This window comes from Schistocerca cancellata, chromosome 4 (assembly GCF_023864275.1).
Source record: "Schistocerca cancellata isolate TAMUIC-IGC-003103 chromosome 4, iqSchCanc2.1, whole genome shotgun sequence".
NCBI classification, from domain to species: domain Eukaryota; kingdom Metazoa; phylum Arthropoda; class Insecta; order Orthoptera; family Acrididae; genus Schistocerca; species Schistocerca cancellata.
The window spans coordinates 567,808,707-567,836,579 of record NC_064629.1 but is presented as its reverse complement, the minus strand read 5'-3'; the positions used below and the strand labels follow the sequence as shown (position 1 = coordinate 567,836,579).

Here is a 27,873-nt window from a genome sequence, read left to right as displayed (position 1 = left end):
GAAACTGAAAAAAAGGAGTGTACAGGACATGTGCAGAAGAGAATGGGGGCGAGACATAGGAAACTGCAAGGACGTGACAGAAAAAAAAACCTCTGTCATGGTAAAGCAATTGATGGACATGGTATACACACCAAATCAAAAATAGGAAACCTCACAGAATATTGCAGTCTAGCTATCAGGAGAAACAGTGAAAATGTCAGTGAGATGAGAAAAGCAATTTGGGCAACTCTGTTTTGTTGAATATCCACTGGTGAGCGAGCTTCCACAGCATGCCCTCTACTCAAAATGAAAAACTTCATGGTGCAAGTAGAACAGGTGTGGAGCAAATGGGGTAAACATACACATGCATGCCCTACAACAGAAACTGTTGGGATAGAACTAAAGCCATTATAGAGATCTTTCAGATTGCAAACTCCTAAAAAAATGTTTACGTGGCAGAACCCAGAGTCTGAATGAAAGCTTCAATATTTGCATTTGCAAATGCTTGCCAGAAACTGCTTTTCACATTGGTGTGATGGCTGCCATAATATGTTTTAATGATAGAGTAACAAGCAGATTAAAAATCTGAGCAGACTAGGCATCAAAGCTGGGGGCAACATGAAAATTGGGCTGCTACAAGTGGACAGGCAACATGTCGCTGAATCTGAAAAAGCTGCTGTAAGCATGGTGGAGGAGGCCAGAATAACAAATAAAAGAAAGAAAACTAAAGAAGATGAAGTGGACAGTCAAAATCAAAAAGATTATGGAGCTGGAATGTTTTGATATGGTTTCATTGAGCAGAAAATGACGTGCAAATCTTTAATTTCAATTTTGTGTAATCAGCGTGTTTGCATACTTGGTTATCATTATCTCAACCAATATTAAAGCTACAAAAACAAGATTTTGCATGAATAATATTGTAGTGCTTGTCTACACAGTGAGTACATTATTCGACAAATACTAAATATTTTAAGGAGGAAATTATTAGGAGAAAAAATTGACTTCTAAAAATTTTTTTTGAATACACAAAACAACAAATTGATAGATATTGCTGGTTTACTCTTTCAAAAAATCAATAATTAAAGGATAAAATTTGTTTTGTCCTTTTATTTTTAATAGTTTGGAAGTACGGTACACCTAAAATAAAAATTACACGTAATTCAGTAGTAAGCTGAAAACTAATATTCACTTCAGTATGTATTCCACAGTTTTTATTTTTTTTATTTATTTTTTTCCCCACATAGAAGTCGCTGTGTACTAATTATATGTTTAATGTCTCATTCCAATATCTGTTAAAGTTCTTGAGTTATTAAATTTCAAAACACTAGTAAAAACTACAGGCCATGATGTCTAGGTGCCCTTAAAATTGCATTTTACTTCTAATCTCCTCCAGGAAAGACATGCACCCAGTAGAACAGTTCATGGTGGAGAGGCCTGCATGGTATACATTCACAGTAAAGGAATTTCTAAGGAAACAAAGACTACTTGATAGTATGTGTAAAACACAATATGGGCTACAGATAGAGATGTTCTGAATGAAATGTGTTTGGCAGCCAAGTGAGCGATGTGTAAAGCATTCAGTGACTACTGTGAATGATCTTAAAATGGGTGTTCATTTACACTGTAGTGAACTTCGATGTCACATCAAAAATCGCACTTAAAAAAATACTGAATCTAGCATAAAACATAAGATTTGGAGAAACTTCAGTTTTTTAAAAATTACAGCAAATTCAGCAAAAACAGTGACTTTTTCAAAAGATGTTGAATTTGGCAGAAGTATCGAATATGGCAAAAAAAACTCCAAATTTTACAAAAAATATCACCAAATTTGGCAAAATTGACACTAAATTTAGCAAAAACTTGCACTGAATTTGCTAAAAACACTAAATTTGACAAAAATAACACTGACTTTGGCAGGAAATAACGCCGAATTTTACCATTAACCTTTTTTTTTTTAAAAAAGATGACCACTGGGGAATCTGGATGTGCACAGGAATATGTTAACTCTTGCAGTGCTCACACATGTAATATGTAAAGACATATAATAGACTGCCTATGATGTGATAGTGGAGTGTACCTGGCAAACACTGCAGGGTGGTTTCTGTACCTCAGACACTAGCCATCTTGGCTCCATTTCTGGCACTAGTGGTGATAACAATGGAAAGGTGTACTGAAGAACTCAGAATAGCCTCGTGGTTTTTCTGTTAATGTTTGAAGTTCCGTTGTCAACACAGCTATTCAGAACTGGATTTGCCAACCCTCTACCCTTATGTGAACTACATCTAATGTAGTGTTTTCAGAAATAAAAGAATAATTGACCTGTAAAAGGAAACGAATTTGTATGTAGTACAGGATGCACATGCAACCGAAATACTTCACCCAGCATCAGAAGTTCGGGTTGATTGCTGAGCAGTGACCCTGCATGAGACGGGAAATGCACACTTGCTAGTGTACCAGCTGCTGTCTTAAAAACCTATGGTGAACCCCCTGTTCAAGAATGGGTATTTTTATCCTACTAGTCCAGCATGTTAGTATTGAGTCCTCCAGTATTTAAATAACCATTCCTGAAGAGGAGAAATTTGGTGCTATTAACTCCAGTGCAATATGTGCGAGAATCAGTATCGCAGACATTCAGGTAATCTGAATTTCATTCAAAATACTCCAAGGGAATAAAGATGCAAACTCCCATTAAAAGAAAAACACTCATCTCATTGTTAACATTTTAACCAAAATATTTAGTTTTTTCTAGTTGCAAAGCTTTTGTGATAGTCATATATGTGATGTAATTTTTCCCTAAGTATTCTCATGGAAGAATTAAAGTGCACTGTTGTTCTGTTGTTTTACAGGCTCTCACTCCGCCAACTAACGACTTTCAGATTGGAATGAAACTAGAAGCTTTGGACCCGAGGAACTTGACTTCTACATGTATTGCTTCTGTTGTTGGTATTCTTGGACCACGTTTGCGCCTAAGACTGGATGGAAGTGACAACAAGAATGACTTTTGGCGTTTGGTGGATTCAAATGAAATACACCCAATTGGACATTGTGAGAAACATGGTGGAATGTTACAGCCGCCACTAGGTGAAGAAAACTATTCTGAATCATGAGTAGAATATAAATCTCTGAGAAGACAGAATAACAGAAAAAACACCTAAGTTTTTGTAGATTAGAGATTGTTGCTAGAGAGGTGCAAATTCTGCCTCAAAATACGAAAACAGAAAATTGTTTAATAGAAGCTGTTTCATAGCATATTGTATCTGGATGAGCTATTTATCAGAGATAATTTGAAATAGCTTTATTTTCTGCATACAGTATCGAAAATTTAAGTAGTTACTGGCATTGTACATCTTCTGGCGAAGCTCAATTTGGAAAGATAATGTGCACAACCACCTACTTGCAAAATAATGTTTACGAATGTAATGATGTATCAGTGCGCTCAATGATCTGGTGCCATGCCAATTGTGGACTGTTGAATGGTCTGTTTAAGACACGTGTTGCATGATGCAATGTAGTACTCGGCCAGGGACCTAGCAGTTTATAAGGAAAAAATGTGTACATTTGTTTACTTTGAACTGTAGTTGCATTGAATACTGCTAGAGGTCAGGCCTGAACTACATCATTAACAATACTCTGCTAACTTTAACAAGCAGTTGTGTGGTAGCTGTCCCCGAATGCTTGTGTTGTGTGTTGCTCGTTTTTTTTTCTTTTCTTATTTTGAAATAAGTGAAGTGACTAATCCTGGTCATCACAGATTTCAATTATGACCCTTACAGCACCAGAAGAGATCGGCGATCCCTGTTAAATGTGTCAGTTTTGCTGTAGGCTGCTGCCAGCGAAATGGAAGTGGGATTTGTTTCCCCACACCACTCCTTTCCCTGTGGTTCTCAAAACTCTAATCTGCTTATGCTCGTGGCCAGTAGTGCCTGCCCTCTGTGCTATAGTGATTCGAAAACAAAATCTATAACATTTTTCAATGGTGCCGAAATTCTTCCCCTAATGTTAAAATCAAGTTGCTTTACGTTCGGTTCTACTTCTATGCTAAGTGCCTTGTCAGTTCTATCTGTAGCGTAGTTGAGCATCGGTCGTTAGACTGTAAATGCCCATGAAAAGTTGAAATAAATAGTATGCAAATTTTTTTAATCTTCAAATTGGGCAGAAACAGTTAAACAGTGTCCAGAAACACCTTAATATTGGAAACGCATTCAGTTAAATGGTGGGAAAATGCTGCTGCTTTTCAACAGAACAATCATTTTTGAAAGCTTAAATACAGCCAAACAAAGGAAAGTATCATTTCGGAAGAGAAAGGTATTGGAAGTTTTTGCGAAATCAAACATTTCAGTCAAAAAGTTCCCAATCAGCACTTTTTTTAACAGTCAATTCCAAAGATCTAATAATTTGTCTGTCTTCATTCATGTAGTGTGACAACCTTCTAAATTTGTGTGTCTAATCATTTAAAAAGAAAGAAAATAGGTGTGGATTTTGTTGAAAATAGAAATGAATACATTGCAAAAAAAAAAAAAATAGATGCAAATTATGCCAAAAATAGATGCTACATTTTCCGGCCCCTATATATCACAGATAAGTACGTACAATTTCCAAGTTTTCTCAAGGATTAAATATAAGTGTGTGGACTATGGGAATAATGACTGCTTAAATGCATACTGTAATTAGTGTAATTTTGTAATCATGGTCGCTACAGGAGTGGTACATAGGGTGGCTGTAGTCTATTTCTAGATTCCTCAGTTGAAACTAGTTCTTGAAACTTTTAACTACTCTTCCATGGGTGTTACAGAGTAAGTCAGGTTAGGGTTTTTAGAATTTCCAAAACCCCCTCCCACAAGTCAAACAAACCTGTGACCATTGGTACTTCCTTTCTTCTTCAACATTTAATATCTTCTGTTAGTCTTAAGGGGCATGGTTCCCACACACTTGAGCAGTACTCTATGGAATGTTGCATTGGTTTTTTAACAATATCCTTTTTAGACATACTGCACATTCCCCAGTATCCTATCAATGAATTGAAGCCTGCCAGTGTTGGGTATAAAACAGATTTATGTACAACTGCTTATTTTTTCACAGAAAGTAACTCTTCCTGTTGAAGCTGGAGCCATTTGTTACCCACACCACTTGTTAAGAAGCCCTAGCATGAATCTGTAGGCAGGCACACTGACACAGTAGATACAATGGATGTTCAGTGGAATTCACACCAAATGAAAACAAGCAGCACAGAAAGAAAATACATGAATTGTTTGTGATCACTGTTACACAAGAACAAAACCTATTTAAAGTAACATAACATTTCCCCATCTTACTAGTTTTTTCCCCATTTTACAAACAAATTTGTAATAAATTATAAACTTCTTGATAGATGATTTACAGAAAATTTAAAAATCATTGTTTAGACCAGTCACTATCTAGTATCATTGACTAAGATCAACAACAAGTGAGTCTTATAATCACTGAGTGTACAGTTTGGCATTAATTGCACAGAACAAATGAAAGAAACATTGTAGGGCAAAATTTCAAGGATGACAACAATTCAAAAAGGGGAACTGTAACATAACATTGATTGTTTCACAGTATGATACTCTGTTTTGAAATGAGAGAGAGAACTGCAATCATTCCAGCAACCTGTAAGTGAAATAGTTGAGAGGTGGTACCCTTCTTGCATAAAGGTGCATCCAGCAAACCCTCCAACTAAAACATGCGAAAATGCTCACTAATTACACTTCCCTATTGGTGCTTCACAATACTGAATTTCAGCAAAGATCTAATGGGGTAGTACATCAAAGAACTAAAGGTTGATTGCGAAGAACAAGGTGCAATATAAGTGAGAAAAATCATATGGTAAACTGGAGAAAACATGATTATTTTAAGCATAACACAATTATCAAACCATAGCAAGGCTAGTTTTGTGTGATTGGGTGTTTCAAAAGCCAGGTGCATGAATGTTTCACCATCTCTTGCAAATTCAGGCAATATCTTAATTTAGCGAATCATACAAACAATATCTTTATCCCCACAACTGTGCGTGAAGTGTCAGGTAAACAAGTCAAATTTCACTGAGTAAAAATAAATACTGAAGATACAGATCACAAAATAAATGCACATGCCAAGGCTATGGCTTGTAAGGCTGTTGTAGCCATGAGTGCACCTGAAAAGACTAACTTTTTGTAACGCCAGAAGCCTTCATCAGGCTATTTACTAACATAAGCTAAAGGGATCATTAGTTTCAGCCTGCCAAGTCCTCTCTGCAGAACATCAATGTGTCCCAAAGTGTGAAGATATCCCTGAAAGAGGGCAAATCAAAACCATTAAATAGATGTAGATGTATTGAATTATGATGCATTATTTCTGAATGTCTCATCAAATTGTGATCCTTCACTAAAGTGAGTGGACTTTGTGGTGGTGGTGGTGGTGGTGGTGGTGGTGGTGGTGGTGGTAGTTTTATTTACCCTTAGATTTCTTTTACAAGGATATTGATCATGGCTTGGTATTACAATCTTAGAACAATAAAAATTAAGTAATTCACATATACAGGTAGTCTGTCATGGCCTTATAGCAGGAACAATCCCAGTATTTGCCTGAAATAATTTAGAGCAACTACGGGGAACCAAAAACAAGATAGCTGGATGAAGATTGGAACCTCCACCCTCCTGAATACAAGGCCACTCTGTTAAAAACAGTGGTGTCTCATTTCTTTTACCGCTACTGTACAGTACTGTTTTACAAATAAGTTATTTAATAGTGATAAAAGACTAATGCTACTCTATTCATTCATTCCTCACTCCCAGTCACTGCACATGCTACATGCACCATACATTCATTGTTTCACAACACTGCACACACTATCAGCTGACGTCAGGACCATTCTGTGCATTGCAGTTTCGCAGTTGCATCCCTGCAGTGAACTGTAGAGCTCAGATAGAGGCTAAGGTGTTAGTACTATACATTGCATAACTTTGGGAGTAAATTTTTCCAGAAAAGGGAAGGAAAAGAAGGAAAAAGTGTAATGCAAAGTGTTATTGGAATGTTAGATGTTTTATTATCTTTATTATCGTTTGTGTTACATTTTTTGCCAAACCCTTATACTTCGCTATCTAACTAATCCTTCAGTTTATAGAGTGTTTGGGTTAACAGTCACCTTTTACCTGCCATTTTAAATAAATATGTTTTAGCAATTTATTTGATCGCATTTAGTGATTTATTGTACAGTTTTATTCCTTGGTAGGAAATACTATTTTGAGTTTTATGTTTATTCTTTCTTACTAAATAAAGTTCAGTCTAGATCTTGCTCTATGGTCATGGACAGAGCTGTTTGTGCAGTAATTAACAGTGTTATCGTTGATGTGTACAACTGTTTGGTAAGTGTATTCACACGGTGCAGTTAAAGCCCCATTGTTTCAAACAGATCTTTACAGTGTGCTCGACAACTATTTTTTGTTATTGTCCTTAAGGTCCTTTTCTACAGTTTGGAAATTGTGTTCACATTTTGTGCATTTGATTCCCAGAAAAGAATGCCATAGCTCAGAATTGGGTGTACCTATGAATAGTGTGTAACTAAAAAACCCTGGCTGCTACACACTAATGACAGGCCTCCAAAAGGCATAAAATACTGATGATATACTGTTTGCAAGTATCTTAGTGTGTTCACACCACTTTAACTGAGAATCAACATTCATTCCTAGAAATTCTGCATTTGTTACACTATCCATAGAGGTACCATTTACATTTAATTTAATAGTCTAATTTTCCCTCTTCAAACTGAAATTCATGGCATTGTTTTCTTTACGTTCAGTGTCACCTTATTGCTTATTGACAAATTGTAAACTTCCTTGAGGGCGTCATTGTCTTTCTCTGCGAGGAATTCTCTTGTGTTCTCAGTGAAAATAATGTTGCTGTCATCAGCAAAGAGAATTCTTTCCCCATGATTAACATGAATGGGAAAGTGATTGATATCCACTGAAGAGCCAAAGAAACTGGTACACCTGCCTAAAATCATACAGGGCCCCTGTGAGCACGCAGAAGTGTCGCAACACAATGTGGTATGGACTCAAATAATGTCTGAAGTAGTGCTGAAGGGAATTGACACCATGAATACTGCAGGGCAGTCCATAAATCTGTAATAGCAGGAGGAGGTGAAGATCTCTTCTAAACAGCACTTTGCAAGGAATCCCAGATATGCTCAATAATGCTCATGTCTGGGGAGTTTGGTGGTCAGAATCAGCGTTTAAACTCAGTAGAGTGTTCCTGGAGCCACTCTGTAGCGATTCTGGACATGTGGGGTGTTGCATTGTCCTGCTGGAATTGTCCAAGTCTGTCGAAATGCACAACAGATGTGAATGGATGCAGGTAATCAGACAGGGCACTTACATACATGTTACCTGTCAGAATCATATCTAGATGTATCGGGGTCCCATATCATTTCAGCTACACACGCCCCACACCATTACAGAGCCTTCACCAGCATGAACAGTCCCCTGCTGACATGCAGGGTCCATGGATTTGTGACGTTGTCTCCATACCCGTAGACACTCATCTGCTTGACTCAATTTGAAATGAGACTCATCCAACCAGGTAACATGTTTCCAGTCATCAACAGCCTGATGTGACAGGCCCAGACAAGGTGTAAAGCTTTGTGTCGTACAGTCACCAAGGGTACACGAGTGGGCGTTCCGCTCTGAAAGCCCATATAGATGATATTTCATTGAATGGTTCGCACGCTGACACTTGTTGATGGCCTAGCATTGAAATCTGCAGCAATTTGCAGGAGGATTGCACTTTTGCCACGTTGACCAATTCTCGTCAGTCGTCGTTGGTCCTGTTCTGGCAGGATCTTTTTCCAGCACAGCAATGTCGGGGATTTGATATTTTGCTGGATTCCTGATATTAATGGTACACTCCTGAAATGGTCGTACGGGAAAGTCCCCACTTCATTGTTACCTCGGATATGCTGTGTCCCATTGCTCATGCACTGATTATAACACCACATTCAAACTCACTTAAATGTTGATAACCTGCCATTGTAGCAGCAGTCACTGATCTAACAACTGTGCCAGACACTTTTTGTCTTATATAGGCATTGCCAACTGCAGTACTGTATTCTGCCTGTGTACGTATCTCTGTATTTGAATAAGCATGCGTATACCAGTTTCTTTGGCACTTCAGTGTATATCAGGAACAGTATAGGTCCTGGAATGCTACCCTGAGGAAGTCCTGTATTAATGTATTTTGGCTCTGATAAGTGTTTTAGTGAAACGTAAGACTTATTTGAGGTACGTATTATCTCTGCTCTTTATACCTTTCTGCCTAGGTATGATCGGAACCAGGCATTAGCTACCCCCTCTTATTCCTAATGTTTATAGCTTATTCAGTAGAATCTTATGGTCATTAGTATCAAAATCTGTGTAAAGATGTAAAAATATCCCTGTGAGGCACTCATCTTTGTCAAGAGCATCAAGTACCACTTACGTAAATTCTGCCATGGCTGATTCTGTACTTCTACCACTTCAGAAACCAAACTGTGATTCACTGAAGAGGCTATATTTATTCAAGTAACTCATAATTACTCTTTTGTAATTGAATCTATTAGTTTTGAGAATGGTGGCAGCTTTAAAATGGGTCAGTAATTTTCATAACCTTCTGCAGTACCTTTCTTTAGTAGAGGTACAACTCTTGCTTATTTTAAATAGTCAGGAAATTTCCATGATGTGAAGGGTAGTTTATTATGTTAAGGTAGCTTGTATACTCAGTATATTGTTTCAATACAAACATTAGTACTTCATCTAAGCATACAGATTTTTTTTATTTTTAAGCTTTTGTACAATTTTACTGGCGTAATGCACTGTGGGTGGTAGCAACATCGTTGCACGTAGTGTGTAAGTGTTTACTGGTGTAATGCTCATTTTTTGGGATTATTGCTGTAACTTTGCTGCAATACTTGAAAAATATTGATTCACGTAGTTTGCTAGGTGGTGTGGATGATTTATTACTTTATCCCCCTCCCTTATCAGTATGTTTTTGTGCCTTTATGTCTCTGCCTGTTCTGTTTTTTATGACATCCCAGTCTGCTTTGCTTCTGTTCTTTGCATTGTATATTACACTGTCATGAATTTTTTTTTTTTTTTTTTTTTTTTTTTTTCGACAATCAGCACCTTTGTATCAATATTTTTGTACCAATGATAGAGATTCAATAAATGTGGCTCAGTATGACTCTTTTTTCATGGAACTGAGAGGGAGGACTTCTTAACACCTGTTGCTAACAATTTGGTTTTGTGAGACGTTGATACTGAAGTCATATTTAAATAATGTTGAGAATTTAAAGAACTTCACATTTACATCGGTTTCTCTATACACTTCATCCCAGCTTCGCTAGTTCTCTTGAAAAATCTTGTACTTTGATGTCTTATAAATATCTTTTGTACACATGTAGTTTAGGGAATGTTTCCCTTGCCAATTTTATTGTTATTATTTGGCAGAAATGGCCTGACAGTCCAAGTTCTTTTACTGCTACAGCACACTTTTCCCTGTCCATATTTGTGGCTCCATGGTAAATTACAAATGCAGTCATTGTAGTAACCCTTGTTGCACTGGTGACAGTGGCATTGTTGCACTGGTGGCAGTGACATGCCAGAACTCTGGAGGTTATTTATGAGGGTGCTATTAGTCTCATTTATATTTGTTTTTATGTCTCCAAACGAAATTTTTGGTGAGTTTTTTACTTGAAATTGTATCTAGAACTTTTGTCAATTTATTGTAAAATATGTCCACACTACCATTGGGAGTACACACACACACACACACACACACACACACACACACACACACACAAATGATTAATTTTTTGGTGTTATCAATCCGTGTTAACTCGGTAACTGATATTTCAAAGTGTTTGTCATCACTTACATCTTAAGGTCATGTCTTGATTTGAACTGTATTCATTTCCTGGTATAAATGCATGATCCTCTGCCCTTTGAAGTAGTTGTGCAGTAAGAGTCTGTCCTTTTACAACGTGATAATACTACATGTTGAATTTTTGTGTGTGTACTCCAATGCTCAGTGGTACAAACAACTGTGCAGTTCAAAGACTGGAGCTCAACTTCAAGCTGTTATATTTTATTTTTTATTGATTGCACGTTTTAATAAAAGAATATTAGTCTGTGAAATGTCTCATCTTGCTTTTCACAATGCTTTCTTTACTTTATGACTTATAGTATGTATGTTATTTGGTGTGTTAGAGTTTGTCCTGAGAGTGATTGTTTCAGAATTTTTTTAAATTGCTAGAAGAACTCTTTAGGCAGGGGAACTTGTTTGTCTGAATTTATCATAAAAAGGACCTACTTCTCCCACCCGTGACAACAGGTAGTTAGGTATTTGACCATGCATGACCTAAGATCCGTCCCCCCTGTACTGTCATGAATCAGCTGTACCAATCTTCCCTTATCAGTCCTGTTTAGATGAGGATCATACCTAGTGAAACCCATCTACTGATGGGCTCTGACTGGCTCCAGAGCAACATTCGTGGAGCAAGCTGCCATGAGAGCCATATCTAACCCCACATTCAATCTGCCTCACTGCTCCATGAAGGTGGGGTTGATCACGATGCTAGAAAACCTCAACAAAGTGTACAGGGGTGCTGTGCTGCAAATTAGGGAAGCTATCTTGTCCCTCCCCACCCCCTATCACTTCATGGTCCTCTTGTGAAAAATCCATGTATAAAGACCCTAAGTCCTCTATCTCTTGACTTGGACCTGCATTTGGTTTGAAAATGATGGTGGCCTGGTATGATGCCCCTAAACTTTCCTGTGGCTGAGGGCCTACACTATGGCCATGCTTCCACCTGGAAGCAGAAGTTCTTCTTCCTAATACTTTGCACATACCTAGGCTTCCTGACTTCCGTTGAGGTGTGCTACACATTTTCAGCTCCTAGCTCTGACTAAGGCTCTTCTCCGCTTATCTCTGGCAATGGTAGATACTTGATTTTAGTGTTGATAATAAAACTATGAGTTTGTGTTCTCCTTCCCCCTACCTCTTCCAACCAACATCCAGTTCCCACCCAGCCTCTTCCCCTTCATTGCCCTTGATCCTGGTCAATTCCTTCCTTGTGTCATCCTGCTTTACCTGGAGGTCTGCCTAAAGGAACTGACAAGTCCCTACAGAACTAACTTTCTGACTTCTGCAGGCTCCTCAACATGGTGAAAGATAATTACACAGAAAAGGAATAGTGTGACTAATAAAATGGGTTCCAAACAAATTCGGAGACACTGAAGATTTTAATGACTTGTCTACAGGGAAGACATACTAACATTATGAATACAGTTATTCTAAGCACATAATACCCACAAGAATGACAAGGCATCTTGTGCGTAGAGGTAACTGTGTAGTTGCTGTGTATATGACTGACTCATCACAGCACATCTGCCCTTCTTGTAACAAATGTTCAAGCAATGCTGTAGCTGTGCACATTCTATGTGGGATAAAATTTGATTTCTTTCTTTTCCTACCCTTGGAAACAACTGATAGAGCAGCTGTTACTAATATCATTTCTCAGCTCACCCAACATGCCTCACATAATGGCTTCAGATTATCAGAGGAGCAGTGGGTCTGAACCCATATGATACACACACTTCAGCACCACAGTGAACTCATCTGTTGCCATTGACCTCTTGTTTTGCTGTCTTATTGAGCAAGGTGGAATAGTAATTTAGATAGTGTAGTTTCATTTGGGAGGACATCCAGTCATCCAGATTTAGGTTTTCCATAAATACTGAATGTCAGGATGGCTTCTTAGAAAAGAATGTGGCTAATTTCCTTCTCCGATTTGAGTTAGAAACTGAAAGGTGGATGGAACTTGTGCAAATAAGAGCAGAATCTAAAGTTAAAAATCAGAAGAGACTAGTCTAAATATTAGGTGGGAAATATTTAAACTCATTTTAAATTTAAAAAAAAATACATTGCAATATTGTGTAAGTGAATGAAGTGTTTCACGCAGTATGCTTAAGTTAAAAAATGCTCTTGCAGCTAAACATAACTAAATTGACTATTGGCAAAAATTTAGTTAAAGATTAAAATGTCATTTACTTACTTTAGACTGTGGTACTTGTCTTCTTATTTTGAAACAAATAAAATGACTTCGTCTTGTACAGGATGTTGAATTGTAGTCTTCTGTCCTCCTCCTCCTTGCTCCCCTGTGCTTGCAAATGCTGTTTGCAGGGAATAAGTTCTTGAGGTATGCTCAAGGGGCAGTTTCTCTATCTGGTGTTGCATATCAGTTTTAGCAGTGCCCAAAAGGAAGTACAGTTGGAATGTTAAATTATCAATATACCATAAAGGGATTGTGGGGTCACTGTTGATATTATTAAGGTGTTTTTTTTTTCCTTTTTTTTTTTGGGGGGGGGGGGGGGGTACTATTGGCTGGAAAGTGTGCGTGGATATCATCATCATCAATAACTTGTGTGTGATGTGACATGGAGGAAATGATGAAAAATTATAGGGGAATGTATTGTACATTTCATGACCAATATTGATTTCTGCTTTTAGTAACCTGTATGGGAATATTACTATGTATGAAACAGAAATAATAGTAAAAATAAAATAACTCATGTGACAATTAATGAAGCTTATATTGTTATCCAGATCATTCATATAATTTTTGTCTTCATGTATTATGTCTTAACTATTTATTTGCAGGTTTCCGGATGAATGCTTCATCCTGGCCAATGTTCCTTCTAAAAACCCTCAATGGTGCAGAAATGGCACCAGCAAAGATCTTCAAGAAGGAACCCCCGACACCAAGAAGCAATCAGTTTCAGATTGGAATGAAACTGGAAGCAGTTGACAAAAAGAATCCTCAACTCATTTGTGCAGCTACAATTGGTGAGTTGTATATGCAGAGAGAGAATGAATTTATATTTGTTTGAAGGGATAGTAGTTCAGTTTTCTACATTGAGAAGTGTGGCATCTTAACCACTCTGTTTTGAAACTTAATTGCTCTCTGTCACTTGCTTCTTGTATATTTATTTCATGCATGAGGGTATGTATCTTAGCCTTATTTGTTAATATTAGAATCCCTCTATCAAGTTACCTTCTTGCTATTTAGCTTATCCCAGTATACTTGGTTCCAAATTTGAACTTCTACATTGCAATTATTAAACATTACATTGCCTTTGAGGATTATATGGGAAATGTAACTACAATGGGTTCCTGCAGTTTCTTCTGTTAGCAGTGTACTTCTTAACTGCCACCTATTCAAATAATCCTTTGTTTTTAACAGTTCACTTTGCCCGTGGTCCTACCAGTGCTGTCAGGCTGACTGCACATATACCGTATTTACTCGAATCTAAGCCGCACTTTTTTTCCGGTTTTCGTAATCCAAAAAACCGCCTGCGGCTTAGAATCGAGTGCAAAGCAAGCGGAAGTTATGAAAAATGTTGGTACATGCCGCCACAACTAACTTCTGCCGTCGAATATATGCTTTGTAGGCGCAAAGATAAATACTGGCGCCAAAACCTCTGCGTCAGTAAATAAATTAAAAAAAAAAAAGTTGAAGACGAGCTTTTTTTCTCCGCCGCGAGTTTCGACCACTGCATTTTCATACATTATTCAACGAAGTAAATACAAATTCCGTATCGTTCATCTTCGAATGTAGCACAATTTCAGTGTACTACGAAAATCTGATTGGCAAGACTGTTTGGGATGTTTGTCAATATGGCCAACTCTATGTTCTGAATTTTTTCCTATCTGTGAGAAGAGATGGTTGCTAATAGGAACCTGATGAAATTTGAATCACATACAGTATTCTCTTCACCATAAGAATAATACGAATATAAACATTTTGCCATGTATTGTTTCGTGTTTGCTGCTATCTCATTTAAATCCTGTCTGCCTAATAAACTACGAAACTAGAGTGAGACAACAGCAAAACGCGGAAGAATATACGTATCGTGTCATGTTTATATTCGTATTATTCTTATGCCTAATAGTGATACAGTCAGAAATGAAGCACGGCAAGTGACTAGATTTTTAAATCTAAGATGACTCTAATTTCTGTGCAGAATTTGATGTAATAAAGAAGCGGCCGCAAAGATTTTCAAGCGGAGAAAAATTTTCGCCCAACTCTCGTTCAGAACATGTTCTATCATACGCAGTCTATTATTTGATTCTTGTTGATCATTATCAAAGAAAGCAGCAGTGTAAGTAACAACAAATAGCAGTCTCTTGCCATTGTTTCGCTAATGAGACGATTCCTCTCTTTTTTTTTTTTTTTTTAATTGTACGCGGCGGTAGCGCGCACAAAAGCAAGCCATGCCGCGAGCCGCGACTGACCGTAAACACGCACTATCAGAATGCGACAAACAATGCATGACACAGTGCAGTAATGCATTTTCAGCTTAAGAGTGACGCAAACACCTGTAACAAAGAAAACGGCAATTATCAGATCAAAGCAAAATAAGCAATCGATTCAAACCAGACGAAGCACGTGAAAAAGGAAGGGCATCCGTATAAACACAGACGGAGCACCTGACGCATAGCAATGGCTACGTGGTAAAGCTTAACTGCTAAGCTTACGACTCGAACCAAACTACTGTGGCTGTATCGTCATTCATTCGACCTAAATTGTGTCTCATATTACACTGGACCAACTTTGTTTCGATTTGGAGGTGCGGCCTACAACTTTTCTCTCACCTTGAATTTCAAGTCTCAAATTTCAGGTGCGGCTTAGATTCGGGAAATTTTTTTTTCCTTTATTTCGAGTCTCATGTTTCAGGTGCGGCTTAGATTCGAGTGCGGCTTAGATTCGAGTAAATACGGTAGCTGCTGACGTGTTAGTTCTTTTACACCTTGTCCCATTAAGCTACAAAAGCATTTTTTTCTGTCAGACGCTAATGAATGTAGAGAAAGTCTTTCCAACACATAATATCACATTTCTGTGAGGAAACAGTTTAGTATTGCTCAATTTCTATCATGTGTAATGAGAAGTAAGTATACACAGTACTGAATAATTTGGGGGGGAAAAAAACAAGGAATCTTAACATCTTTCCAATAAATGTTAGATTGGTACTTAAAGAAAGTGATAGTTTGGGATAGAAAATCCCAGTATTGTCGTGAAACAGTTATTTCGTATGCCACTATAATCAACAGTAGCAGCACATGGAAAAATAAAATGAAATGCTGTAAAAGTTTGAAAGGACCACCACTTCAGTTTGAATCTGTCAGATACGATGATTATCATGTCAAAAGGCAGCCCATTTTGAACTATTCTGCGCATCCCCCAATGCTAACCACCAGCAGCCATCTCTGCCACTGGATGACGATAAATTCTCTACTCCACACTGCTTGCAAAAACTTTACAATAATTAATTAATTATTCTCACAGCCAAAAGTTTCTAGAAGGAACTGCCAAATTGCAATATTATTTTGTACATGCATGGTTATGTGAATGAATGATTAATGTGTGATCACTGATGTCAGGAATGGTAACCAGAGAACATTAATTATGCAACCACATGATATTTTGATCGTGATACATTAATGAAAGGCATGAGAAGAGTATCAGATAGCAGTGCAGTTAGAGAACATAGATAAGTCTGATGCTTGTGTAACACTGAAATGTTAGTGTACCAGTTTCAAATGGGTTGCATTGTGGTTTTGTACATGGCCTCATACATTGTTCAGGCTACATGTTGTTCACTTGATGGATGACTAGGCACTTAAAATAATTTTGAATAACCAAGATAACACTGTGCAGTCATTGAACATCTGTTTTCACTCTCAACTCCCCTCCCTGTCACCCTCCCCCTAGTGAAGCTGCAGCGCTGGTTGTAGTTGGCAGGAGAATTCAGCTGAGAGAGAGAGAGAGAGAGAGAGAGAGAGAGAGAGAGAGAGAGAGAGAGATTACCTTTATTTATATTTCACCTAGGACTTTCCATTATTATATTAACGTCTTATATTTACTGTAATTTCATTTACAGTTTTGCTATGGGTGTTTACCCATTTTTGGCAGTGTGTGTAGGATTTATTGTTTTTGAGAATTATTTGAACAGAGACCTAGTGAAATGATAACTGAGGAAATTTTGTAAGGATTAACAAAATTAGCAAAAAAATATTTCAGGTGCAATATTTCTATAAAAAACAACTTACTAAATACCTTAGCTTCCAAGGATACACGAAAGGAACAGAAATAATTCTGTTGTTCAGACAGAATAATTGGTAATGATTGATGAAACAGTTAAACAGTTACAAGCAGTTTGTTTGTTCCCTTTAGCTATACAGCACAGGGAAATGAACAATAATGCTACAAAGAAGATCGTAGCACATGAAGAAAGCTTTCTCGATTGCATTGTCTTTGGTGTTGGATGAATAATGTGTCTGGTATTACTCAGTTCACACTTTATACCAACACATTTGATGATAAGCTCATCATTATGGAAAGATACTGGATCTATTTACATCAGAATACTCTGTGACAGTAGCAGAAAGTCTCATATGTTTACAGGAATGTGTTGACAATGTATATTTGGGAAGGAAGAATCTTCTTTGTGCAGCTGAACTCAACACACTGGTATGGTTGTGTAGAACATTTGTTTCTTGTTCAGCACTTAATACATACCCCCTCTTTTTCTTTCTTTCTTTCTTTCTTTCTTTCTTTTTTTAAAGAAATTTAGAAAATATAAACACTACTCATTTGCCCAAACTTCCATATTTAACTGAGGGAGTAGAGAGAAATTCTTAATGGCATTGAAATATTTTAAATGATCTTATACATGCATTTCAGATTTGTTTCCTGTACTTCAGGAAGTCAAATGGAATGCTTTAATTTGTTGCCACTTCCATTTTCTGTAGATATGGGTTATTCAGAAACTGATTTACGTATAGTAATGTTAGTTCCACAATGCAACAGAAAACGACATGGTAAATTTTGCATCAAAATGAGTGTCATACATTTCTATATAGGTTTACATCAGTTTCAGTTTCTGCAGCCTCAGGTTTGCAGCCACAATTACAACTTTATTCAGATCCACTTTCATGAATTAGCAAGTATTCCCACAATGAAATGAACTATTTTGCCGAGAGAATCTCAATGGAAAGCGTGTCTTCAGATTTGTAGTAACAGACATTCATGCTTGCACTAAAGAGGAAGTGAGGAATAATTTTTAATAACAGAGGTTTTTGTATTTAATATGAAAAGAAAATTATGACATAGAATTTTACAGCAGTGGATACTTCATCCAAAATGACTTCATGTGGATTATCCAATTTCAGTATGTGGCTATACTGTAGCCTTTACTTTATCAAAATATTATAAACAAGGATGTAGCACACATGGTATAAGAGCCACACAACCTAGTATCAGGTTATTCTTACCAACACATTGTTTTTATTATTATTATTATTATTATTATTATTACACTGACTGAAAGGAAATAGCGACACTGAGAAGGAGTTGTGCAACATAAATGAAAGTTGGTAAGCATGTTTCTACATCTGAAACTACATCTATTAAAATTTCATGCCAGTTGCACAAGAGTGGCACTAATAGCTTCACTATGAGGATGTAAATCAGGTTTGCTTTAAATACACACTGAAACAGTAGTGAGCATTAGTTACCTTTGAAATTCAATGTGGTGAATTGATGTTAGTCAAGAATGCCTTTAAGCCAAAAAAAATACACCATTATCAACACCTCACAGAGTTCGAAATAGGTCACATAATAGAGCTACAAGAACCTGAATGTTCCTTCTACAGTATTGCAGAAAGAGTTGGCAGGAATGTAGCAACTGTACATGATTGCTGACAGAAGTGGTCACGGAAGTGTACGGTCGCAAGATGATCGGGCTTCAGATGGCCATGTGGCACTACCGAGAGGGTAGATCATCATGTTCAGAGGATGGCAGTGGCACATCGTATTGCATCTGCAGCAGCAGTTGGGGCCATAATGACACAGTGACAGATTGACCTGTTACACTTGGCTTACTTCAAGGACAGCTCTGTGCCCAATGCCCTGTAGCATGCAGCTGACCCCAGACCACCTTCATTTTCGACTTCAGTGGTGTCAAATGAGGGCTCATTGGAGGGCAGGATGGAGATCTTTCGTGTTTGCTGATCGAATCTGGTTCTGCCTCTCTGCCAGTGATGGCCACGTGTTGGCTAGGAGGAGGCCAGTTGAGGACCTGCAGCCAGCATGACTGCATGCTGGATACACTGGACCTACACCTGGAGTTATGGTCTGGGGTGGGATTTCATATGAGAGTAGGAGCACTCTCGTGGTTATCCCATGCATCCTGACTGCAAATTTGTGATTCGACTTGTTGTGCTGCCATTCATGAACAGTATTCCACATGGTGTTTTCCAACAGGATAACGCTCACCTACATACCACTGTTGTAACCCAGCATGCTCTACAGAGTGTCAGAATGTTGCCTTGACCTCCTCGATCACCATATCTGTCTCCAATCAATCACATATGGGACATCATCAAACAGTAACTCTGGCATCGTTCACAACCAACATTAACCATCCCTGTATTGACTGACCAAATGCAACAGGCAGGAATGCCATCTCACAGATTGACATTACAGCACCTATACAACACAGTGCTTGCATGAACTTCCAGCATGCTGGAATAGCTGTGCATCAGCAACTTCTGTTGAAGTTCATTTTTTTTATTCACTCTTCTTTTTTATTTGTATTCACTGTAACTGTTCGTTTACACATTTTTGACATGGTTTTTGCATTTTCAGAAGTACCATTTTTGACTGTATTACAATGATTTGAAAATGGGTCCCGGTCCGGAACTAGTCATCGAATGAATAAAAAGAAGTGAAATTTGCAACTTTGGCTGGTTTTTTGTTGTACTGACAGCACGAGCACATTTGCATGCAACATTCTGATAGTTACACCAATTATTATTGTACCAGCATTTCACATTCCATTTGCAATGGCTTATCTCATGCTTACATTAACCTGTGATCTTGCAAAGTTAATCATGTAATTATGTTACCTAGACAAATGTATTCTCAAAATTTCATTACTCTATATTATTTTGTGGAGTTGTGATTTTTTTCCATCAGTGTATTTGGTCACATGACAGCCAGATGACGAGGAGGCAGTGTGGAGGAAACATGACAGTAGCCCTTGAAAGAACATATTTGTCTCCAACAGTTTTCTCGTGTGTTCTGAAAATCATCCAATCTAAAGCAGCACATATCCAGTGTACCTCAATGAAAAATTGATGTAACGAGGTCAGTGCCATATACCAAAGTAAAAAAGACCCATTAAGTGAAGCAATACCATGCATTTACACCTCATTTACTTCTACCCTCTAAAAACCATAAAAAAATTTAAACCTCAGTACGGACTCGGATAAGTAATAGTAGAATGTAAACCACTGTGCTTGCAAGTGTAAATACAGGACTGATGTTCCAGGGAAATCTTCCCATTACTCCAGTCATTTAGAGAAGGCTGTAAGTGCCAGTGGTATTTATGTAATACAAATTTATTATATTACATAAAAGCAAGGGTACTCTTGTGGTTGTTCAGTGTTGTTCCTTTCATCATCCCAGTGAGCAGACATGGCACATTTACTTAGTGTGAGTTTTGTGCAAAGAATTTCCTTTCAGAAAAGTCAATGTTTTACACCTTGAGATGACAAAAGTCATGGGATAGTGATATGCACATATACAGGAGGCAGTAGTATTGTGTACACAAGGTATAAAAGGATAGTGCAATGGTAGAGCTGTCATTTGTACTCAGGTGATTCATGTGAAAAGGTTTCCATGTGATTGTGGCCACACAGTGGGAATCAATAGACTATGAAAATGGGATGGTATTTGGAGCTAGATGCATGGGACATTTCATTTCAGAAATAACTAGGGAATTCAGTATCGTGAGATCCACAGTATCAAGACTGTGTTGAGAATACCACATTTCAGGCATTACTTGTCACCACGGACAACGCAGTGGCAGACGGTTATCACGTAATGACCAAGAGCAGTGGCATTTCCTTAGAGTTCTGAGTGCTAATAGACAGGCAGCAATACGTGAAATAACCACATAAATCAATGTGGGACATGTGACGAACTTATCCATCAGGACAGTGCGGTGAAATTTGGTGTTAACAGGCTATGGTAGCAGATGAATGACGCGAGTGCTGTTGCTAATGGCGCATGATCACTTGGAGTACCTCTTCTGGGCTCGTGACCATATTGGTTGGGCCTTAGTTGACTGAAAAACCTTGACATGGTGATATTGGTTGGGCCCTAGTTGACTGAAAAACCTTGACCTGGTCAGATGAGACCTGATTTCAGTTGGTAGGAGCTGATGTTCAAGTTGAAGTATGGTGCAGACTCCTCGAAGCCATGGATCGAAGTTGTCAACAAGGCATTGTGCAAGCTGGTGGTGGCTCCATAATGGTGTGGACTGTATTTACATGGAATGGACTGGGTCCTTCAGTGCAACTGAGCTGATCATTGATTGGAAATGGTTATGCTCAGCTACTTGGAGACCATTCACAGCCATTCATGGATGTTGTGTTCTCAAACAATGATGGAATTTTTGTGGATGACAATGTACTGTGTTACCAGGCCACAATCATTAGCGATTGGTTTGAAGAACATTCTGGACATTTCAAGCGAATTATTTGGCCACCCAAATTGCCCGACATGAATCTCATCGAACATTTATGGGACATAATCGAGAGGTCTGTCTGTGCAAAACACCCTGCACAGGCAACTTTTTTCACAATTATTGAGAGTTGTAAAGGCAGTGGACTTCCAATGACTTGTTGAGTCCATGCCACATTGAGTTGGCGCACTGCACCGAGCTAAAGGTGGTCAGACACAATATTGGGAGGTATCCTGTGACTTTTGTCGCCTCATTATATTTGAATTTTTTCTCTTAATATTGTAGCAGATCACCTCTTTTCCTTCTTATGTGGTTCCAAATTATTTCACAGTTGACAAAGTTATAAATGAATGCTAGCTACTTAATTTTCATGTATTTTACGTAAGAAACTCAAGTTTATTGTAATAACTCAAAGCAAGGGTACTTTCTTGGATGTTCAGTCTTTTTCATTGACCATATCTTCAGAATTGATCTTACAAAGGAATTCAGGATATTTAGTGCAGAATTCTATGCAGTTATGAAGACATATGTGCAGATGAGACATCATAGAGAAAACAAGTTTGTCATCTTCTCTGACTGCCTATATGTCTTACAAGCTCCTTAATAGATGTAGCAATAGAGAAAATGAACAAATTCTGTAAGTATGGATTATTCTGCTTGTTAAAAGGACATGTAGAAATTTAGAAAATGAGCAGCCTGATGTGCAGTGGGGTAAACCTTGAGGAAACACAATGTGCTATGCCCCTACTGTCAGTTGTCTCATTATTGAGCTAAAATGTATGTGGATGGGAGTAGTAGCAGCTTATGGCGAACAAAATTAGCTGCTGTGAAACCAACTGTAAGATTGTGGCGTACTTGCTTCCGGTTGCTCCAGTCAGAAGTATTCAACTCGATTCATCTCTGTATAGAGCATGCTCATCCCACTCAGAAACTGTTGTTGCTTAGCTTTAATCATTCAACTGCCATACTCTGCTTGGGTGTCTTGTAATTTCTATATTTTCTTCCTTCTTTCATGTGTTACAGTTTTTATAAACAGAAGTATGTTTATGTATTAGTAATACCCTTGAGTTAATTATGTTGTATTATGCATTAAATGTTAGCTCCAAACACAACAAGAGCTCCACCAGTGTAATCAGTTACCAGTCAGCCGACATTTGTTTTGCAGCACCTTGAGATGTGATGTGCATGTACGCTATACCAGAAAGAATCACTTGCTAGATTTGCCTTCCTCAAGACTTCCTGTAGTCTATAACAATTAGAATCTTTTAAGTGAAACATTTTTCAATTACTTACGATACTCAGCTCATACAGTACAACTAAATAATGACACTTGGCTGTGTTGTGACTCGCCGATTATTAAAAATGCCGCCGTGCAATTACTCACGTCCTCTACGTGCGGCACTGTCTGCCAGCCATGCAGCAGCTGCGCCACCTAAGCGGCCAGCCGAGCAGCGGCCGCTAGACTGAGACTCAGTGTTTAATCGAATGCCGACTTGTACACAGGTCAACTTACTCAGTGACTTATATGTGTTGTTGTGTTGTCCGAAATATGTGTTAAATTTGAAGATTTAACAATTGGCGACAAGGATGGGATTTTTCCTTTTCACCGTTGACTCACAGGGTTCCATGGCTACTGTCGAGCAGCTCTTGCAAAATCTCCTTGAACAGCAAACGCTTCTAACAGCGGCGATTCGCGATTTCGTCGCGGCATCAAATGTGGGGCGTTTCTCGTCGTTGGCTGTACCTCCTTTTCCACCTTACGACGAGACGGCGGAAGACTGGTCTGATTATGAAAAACGTCTTCGACAGCACTTCTTGGCATTTCATGTCACGGACGAACAACCATGTAAGTCTCTGTTCCTTTCCTGGATTTCACCTCAAATGTATCGGTTGTTGTCGCAATTGGCTCCTTTGAAGGATCCTGCGTCTTTGTCCTTTGCTGAAATGTGCTCCCTTCTGTTTGTCTATTTTCAAAAGCAAACGCATGTGGTAGCATCTCGTGTTGCCTTTTATCGTTGTCAAAAACAACCAAATCAGTCCTATCGCGCTTGGGCTGCTGAACTTCACTGCCTCAGTCGAAAGTGTCAATTTGTTACTGACGTTCACAAAGAATCCTATGCCGATTCCATGGTATGGGATGCTATTATCCGGTCGGCGCCCGACAAAGAAGTTCGGCAACGTGCCCTTCAGTTGGCGAATCCGACTCTAGATGAAGTTCTCTCCAATGCGCAATCTTTTGAAATTTCTCGCGCCGCTGGGGCGCAAATAGAAGCGTGGGATGACGTCGGGGAAATACAACCTCGGTGCGCTGTTGACGACGCGTGCGGCGCGTCCCCGCCGGCCGACGTGGCCGCAGTACGCTCCCACGTGCAGCCTCAGCCTAGCCGTAAACAACCCACTCAGAAACTGCAGCAAAATCCCCGGCAACTTCCTTCATGTCCACGGTGTTTTACGATACATTTACGCGAGGATTGTCCCCAACATTGGGCTGTGTGTCACACTTGCAAAAAGAAAGGTCATGTGTCTTCGTTTGTCAATCCGACCGCATACATGATGTTCATGAACATGATGCTGATTCTGATTCTGTGTTGTCTGTCAATTGCACTTCTTCCCTTTCAGGGAAGTTATTCCTCACTGTCCAAATCCTTGGTCGAGATGTTCGCATGCAAGTGGATACCGGTTCTGCTGCCACTATAATTAATTCTCAGACGTATCTTCAGCTGGGTTCTCCACTCCTGTCCCCTGTCACTCGGCAATTACGGACGTACAATAAACAGAAGATTTCTCTCTTGGGACAGTTTAATGCTGAGGTATCTTACAAATCCGTCGTTCGCACTGTTCCCATATTTCTGGTCAACCAGAACAACGCAGAAAATCTTTTTGGTTTCGATGCCTTTCGCGTTTTTGGGTTCTCCATAGATGACTCTGTCAATATTGTCTCTGACGCTATTCCTTATGCTCAACTGGATTCCTTGTCGACGACATTTTCGTCCCTTTTTTCTCCTGGGTTAGGCCGTGCAAACGACTTTGAAGCTCTTATCACGCTCAAACCCACTGCTCGGCCTAAGTTTTTTCGGGCTCGGCCCATTCCTGTGGCCCTTCGTGATCGGGTAAAACGGGAGTTGGATCGTCTCACTGCTTCAGGGGTCTTGCTTCCTGTCACTTCCAGTGAGTGGTCGTCTCCTGTCGTTGTAGTTGCTAAGCCCAAAGGTGATATTCATCTCTGTGGCGATTTCAAAGCCACTGTAAATGCTCAATGCCTCATCGACACTTACCCTATGCCCCGTCCCGAAGAACTGTTCACTAAACTCGCTGGAGGACAGTATTTTTCTAAAATTGACCTGTCGGAAGCTTATCATCAACTTCCTCTCGACGCTGCTTCCCGGCAGTTTCTGGTCCTTAACACGCCTTTCGGCCTCTATCAATACCAACGCTTGCCATTTGGGGTTGCTAGCGCCCCTGCTCTCTTTCAGCGATTCTTGGAACAATTATTGCTCCCTGTCTCGGGGTGTATCAATTACATGGACAACATTGTTGTCACTGGCTCCACCACTGAAGAACATCTTCAAAATCTCCGCACACTTTTTAATGTCTTACAGACTGCCGGTCTTAAGTGTAATCTTCAGAAATCACAATTTTTTCAGGCATCTATCACGTACTTGGGGTTTCAACTCTCTCGGGATGGTATTTGTCCGCTTCAGCACACGGTTGCTGCGATCGATGCCCTTCCTCTGTTAAGGAACTGCAGGCTTTCTTGGGGAAAATAGCATACTATCACAAGTTTTTACCGTCTGCGGCGTCGGTGGCTCAGCCGTTGCATAGCCTGTTGCATAAAAACGTGACTTTTCACTGGTCCGCGTCATGTGACGCGGCTTTCTGGAAATTAAAGACTATGCTGAAACAGGCCCCGTGCCTGGCTACTTATCGACCTGGCCAACATCTTGTTCTTGCCACAGACGCCTCTCAATACGGGGTCGGTGCAGTCCTTGCGCACCGTTTTTCTGACGGTTCAGAACAACCCATCGCTTATGCCTCCAAAACGCTCACGGATGCCCAACAGAAGTTTCCTCAAATTGAGACAGAAGCTTTGGCCATCATTTATGCTCTTCATAAGTTTGGTGTTTTTCTCTATGGCTTAAAATTTCATCTTGTTACGGATCACAAACCGCTTGTTTCCTTGATTCATCCATCAACATCACTTCCCGACAAGGCTGCACACCGCCTCCAGCGTTGGGCTCTTTACTTGTCCCGTTTCAATTATGAGATTCATTTCCGGCCAACGACTCAACATGCGAATGTTGATGCTTTGTCTCGCCTTCCCATGGGTCCTGATCAGGCATTCGATAGGGACGAACTTTTGTGTATCCACCTGGATGTTGCCGAGCAGCGGGTTGTGGACGGGTTCCCCATCACTGGGGGCAGGCTGGCAGCTGCTACGGGTTCTGACCCTACCCTCTCCCGGGTTTTACACTGTATTCAGAAGGGTTGGCCAGATCGCCCGTCTGCTAAGACTTCTGATCCGTTGCGGAACTACTACACTTTGCGCTACCGCCTCACGGCTAGGGATGGTGTTATCCTCCTCTCCACTGACAATGCTTCGCCGCGTGTTGTGGTACCTGAGTCTTCGCATGCTTTGGTCTTGCGTCTCCTTCACCAGGGGCACTGGGGTGTGTCTCGCACAAAATCTCTGGCACGCCGTCATGTGTACTGGCCTGGCATTGACTCTGAAATCGCACACATGGTCGCTGCCTGCGGCCCTTGTGCGTCACAGGCCGCTGCCCCGAAGTCATCTTTGTCACCGTGGCCTTCGCCTGAGAAGCCCTGGGAGCGCATTCATGCTGACTTTGCGGGTCCCTTTTTAGGTACTTATTGGCTCCTCGTAATTGACGCCTATTCTAACTTTCCTTTCATTGTCCGTTGCGTGTCACCTACCACCGCGGCAACCACCAGTGCTCTCGCCCGCATTTTTTCTTTGGAAGGCCTCCCCTCTATTCTTGTTACTGGTAATGGTCCGCAATTTGCCTCTTCCGACTTTGCGGATTTTTGTGCTCGTCACAGCGTTATGCATGTCACGGCCCCGCCGTTCCATCCCCAATCCAACGGTGAGGCTGAACAACTGGTCCGCACATTTAAGGCTCAGATGTGGAAACTTCTGACTTCTTCTGCTGCTGATGACGCGCTTCTCCAGTTCCTGGCGTCTTACCGTTTCACCCCCATGGGCGATCACAGCCCAGTTGATCTCCTACATGGCCGACAGCCCCGCACGCTACTTCATCTTCTGCGGCCTCCCACCTCACGGCCGCGGGTGCCTTCACTTGGCCGGTTCACCGCCGACGACCTCGTCTGGGTACGGGGATATGGCAGGCGGCCAAAATGGAGCCCGGGCCGCATCTTAAGACACCGTGGCAGACGCCTGTATGAAATCCAGACGGACACGGGTGTTGCAGCGCGTCATTCGAACCAGCTTCGGCCTCGGGTGCCAGCAACGCCTGTTCCGAATGCCGCCACACCACCTTTGGCTCTACCTGATGCTCGGGATCTTGGCATCTCTCGATACTCACAACGCAGCCCTCTCACCGTCATCGCGATGCCAGCACCAGAACGGACGCCACCAGGAGACGTGCCCATGCAGGAACCGGAGGACCGTCCTCTGTCAGAGTACATCTACTCGCCTCCTCCTCCAACAGACGCCGACACATCGCCCATGTCTCCTGTCATATCAACTGGACTTGCCGCAACGGGCAGATTGGTGCAGGGGGCCTCAGCAGATTCAACCCCTACGTCTCCTGTCATCTCAACCCGTTATCATCGGGGACACTTCCGTCCGTACGGGAAGCCTCCTCCTCGAGACTTTACGGCGAGTCAAACAACGCCTATGGACGTTAGCCATCTCCAGGACACCTCCATCAAGACCAGTGCAACAATTTCAAAGGGGGGAAAAGTGTTGTGACTCGCCGATTATTCAAAGTGCCGCCACGCAATTACGCACGTCCTCTACGTGCGGCGCTGTCTGCCAGCCATGCAGCAGCTGCGCCACCTAAGCGGCCAGCCAAGCAGCGGCCGCTAGACTGAGACTCAGTGTTTAATCGAATGCCGACTTGTACGCAGGTCAACTTACTCAGTGACTTATATGTGTTATTGTGTTGTCCGAAATATGTGTTAAATTTGAAGATTTAACAGGCTAAAATGCAGTGAATTCTGTTGAGTTAGAAATAATATGTATTTTTTCTAAGTGACAAAGAAAACTTTTGATTTCTTAAATAAGCTAGTTATT

The 27,873-nt window shown here is 40.2% G+C and overlaps 1 protein-coding gene across 2 annotated transcripts in view; it reads left to right on the top strand.

The window, feature by feature from the left end:
• The window catches only part of LOC126183523 (polycomb protein Scm), a 194,474-nt gene that overhangs the window by 69,572 nt on the left and 97,029 nt on the right, over positions 1-27,873 (top strand). For both annotated transcript variants that reach the window (XM_049925582.1, XM_049925583.1), the window contains exons 6-7: positions 2,826-3,060; positions 13,669-13,854. In XM_049925582.1, coding sequence (XP_049781539.1) covers positions 2,826-3,060; positions 13,669-13,854 — 421 coding nt within the window. The remainder of the gene's footprint in view (positions 1-2,825; positions 3,061-13,668; positions 13,855-27,873) is intronic.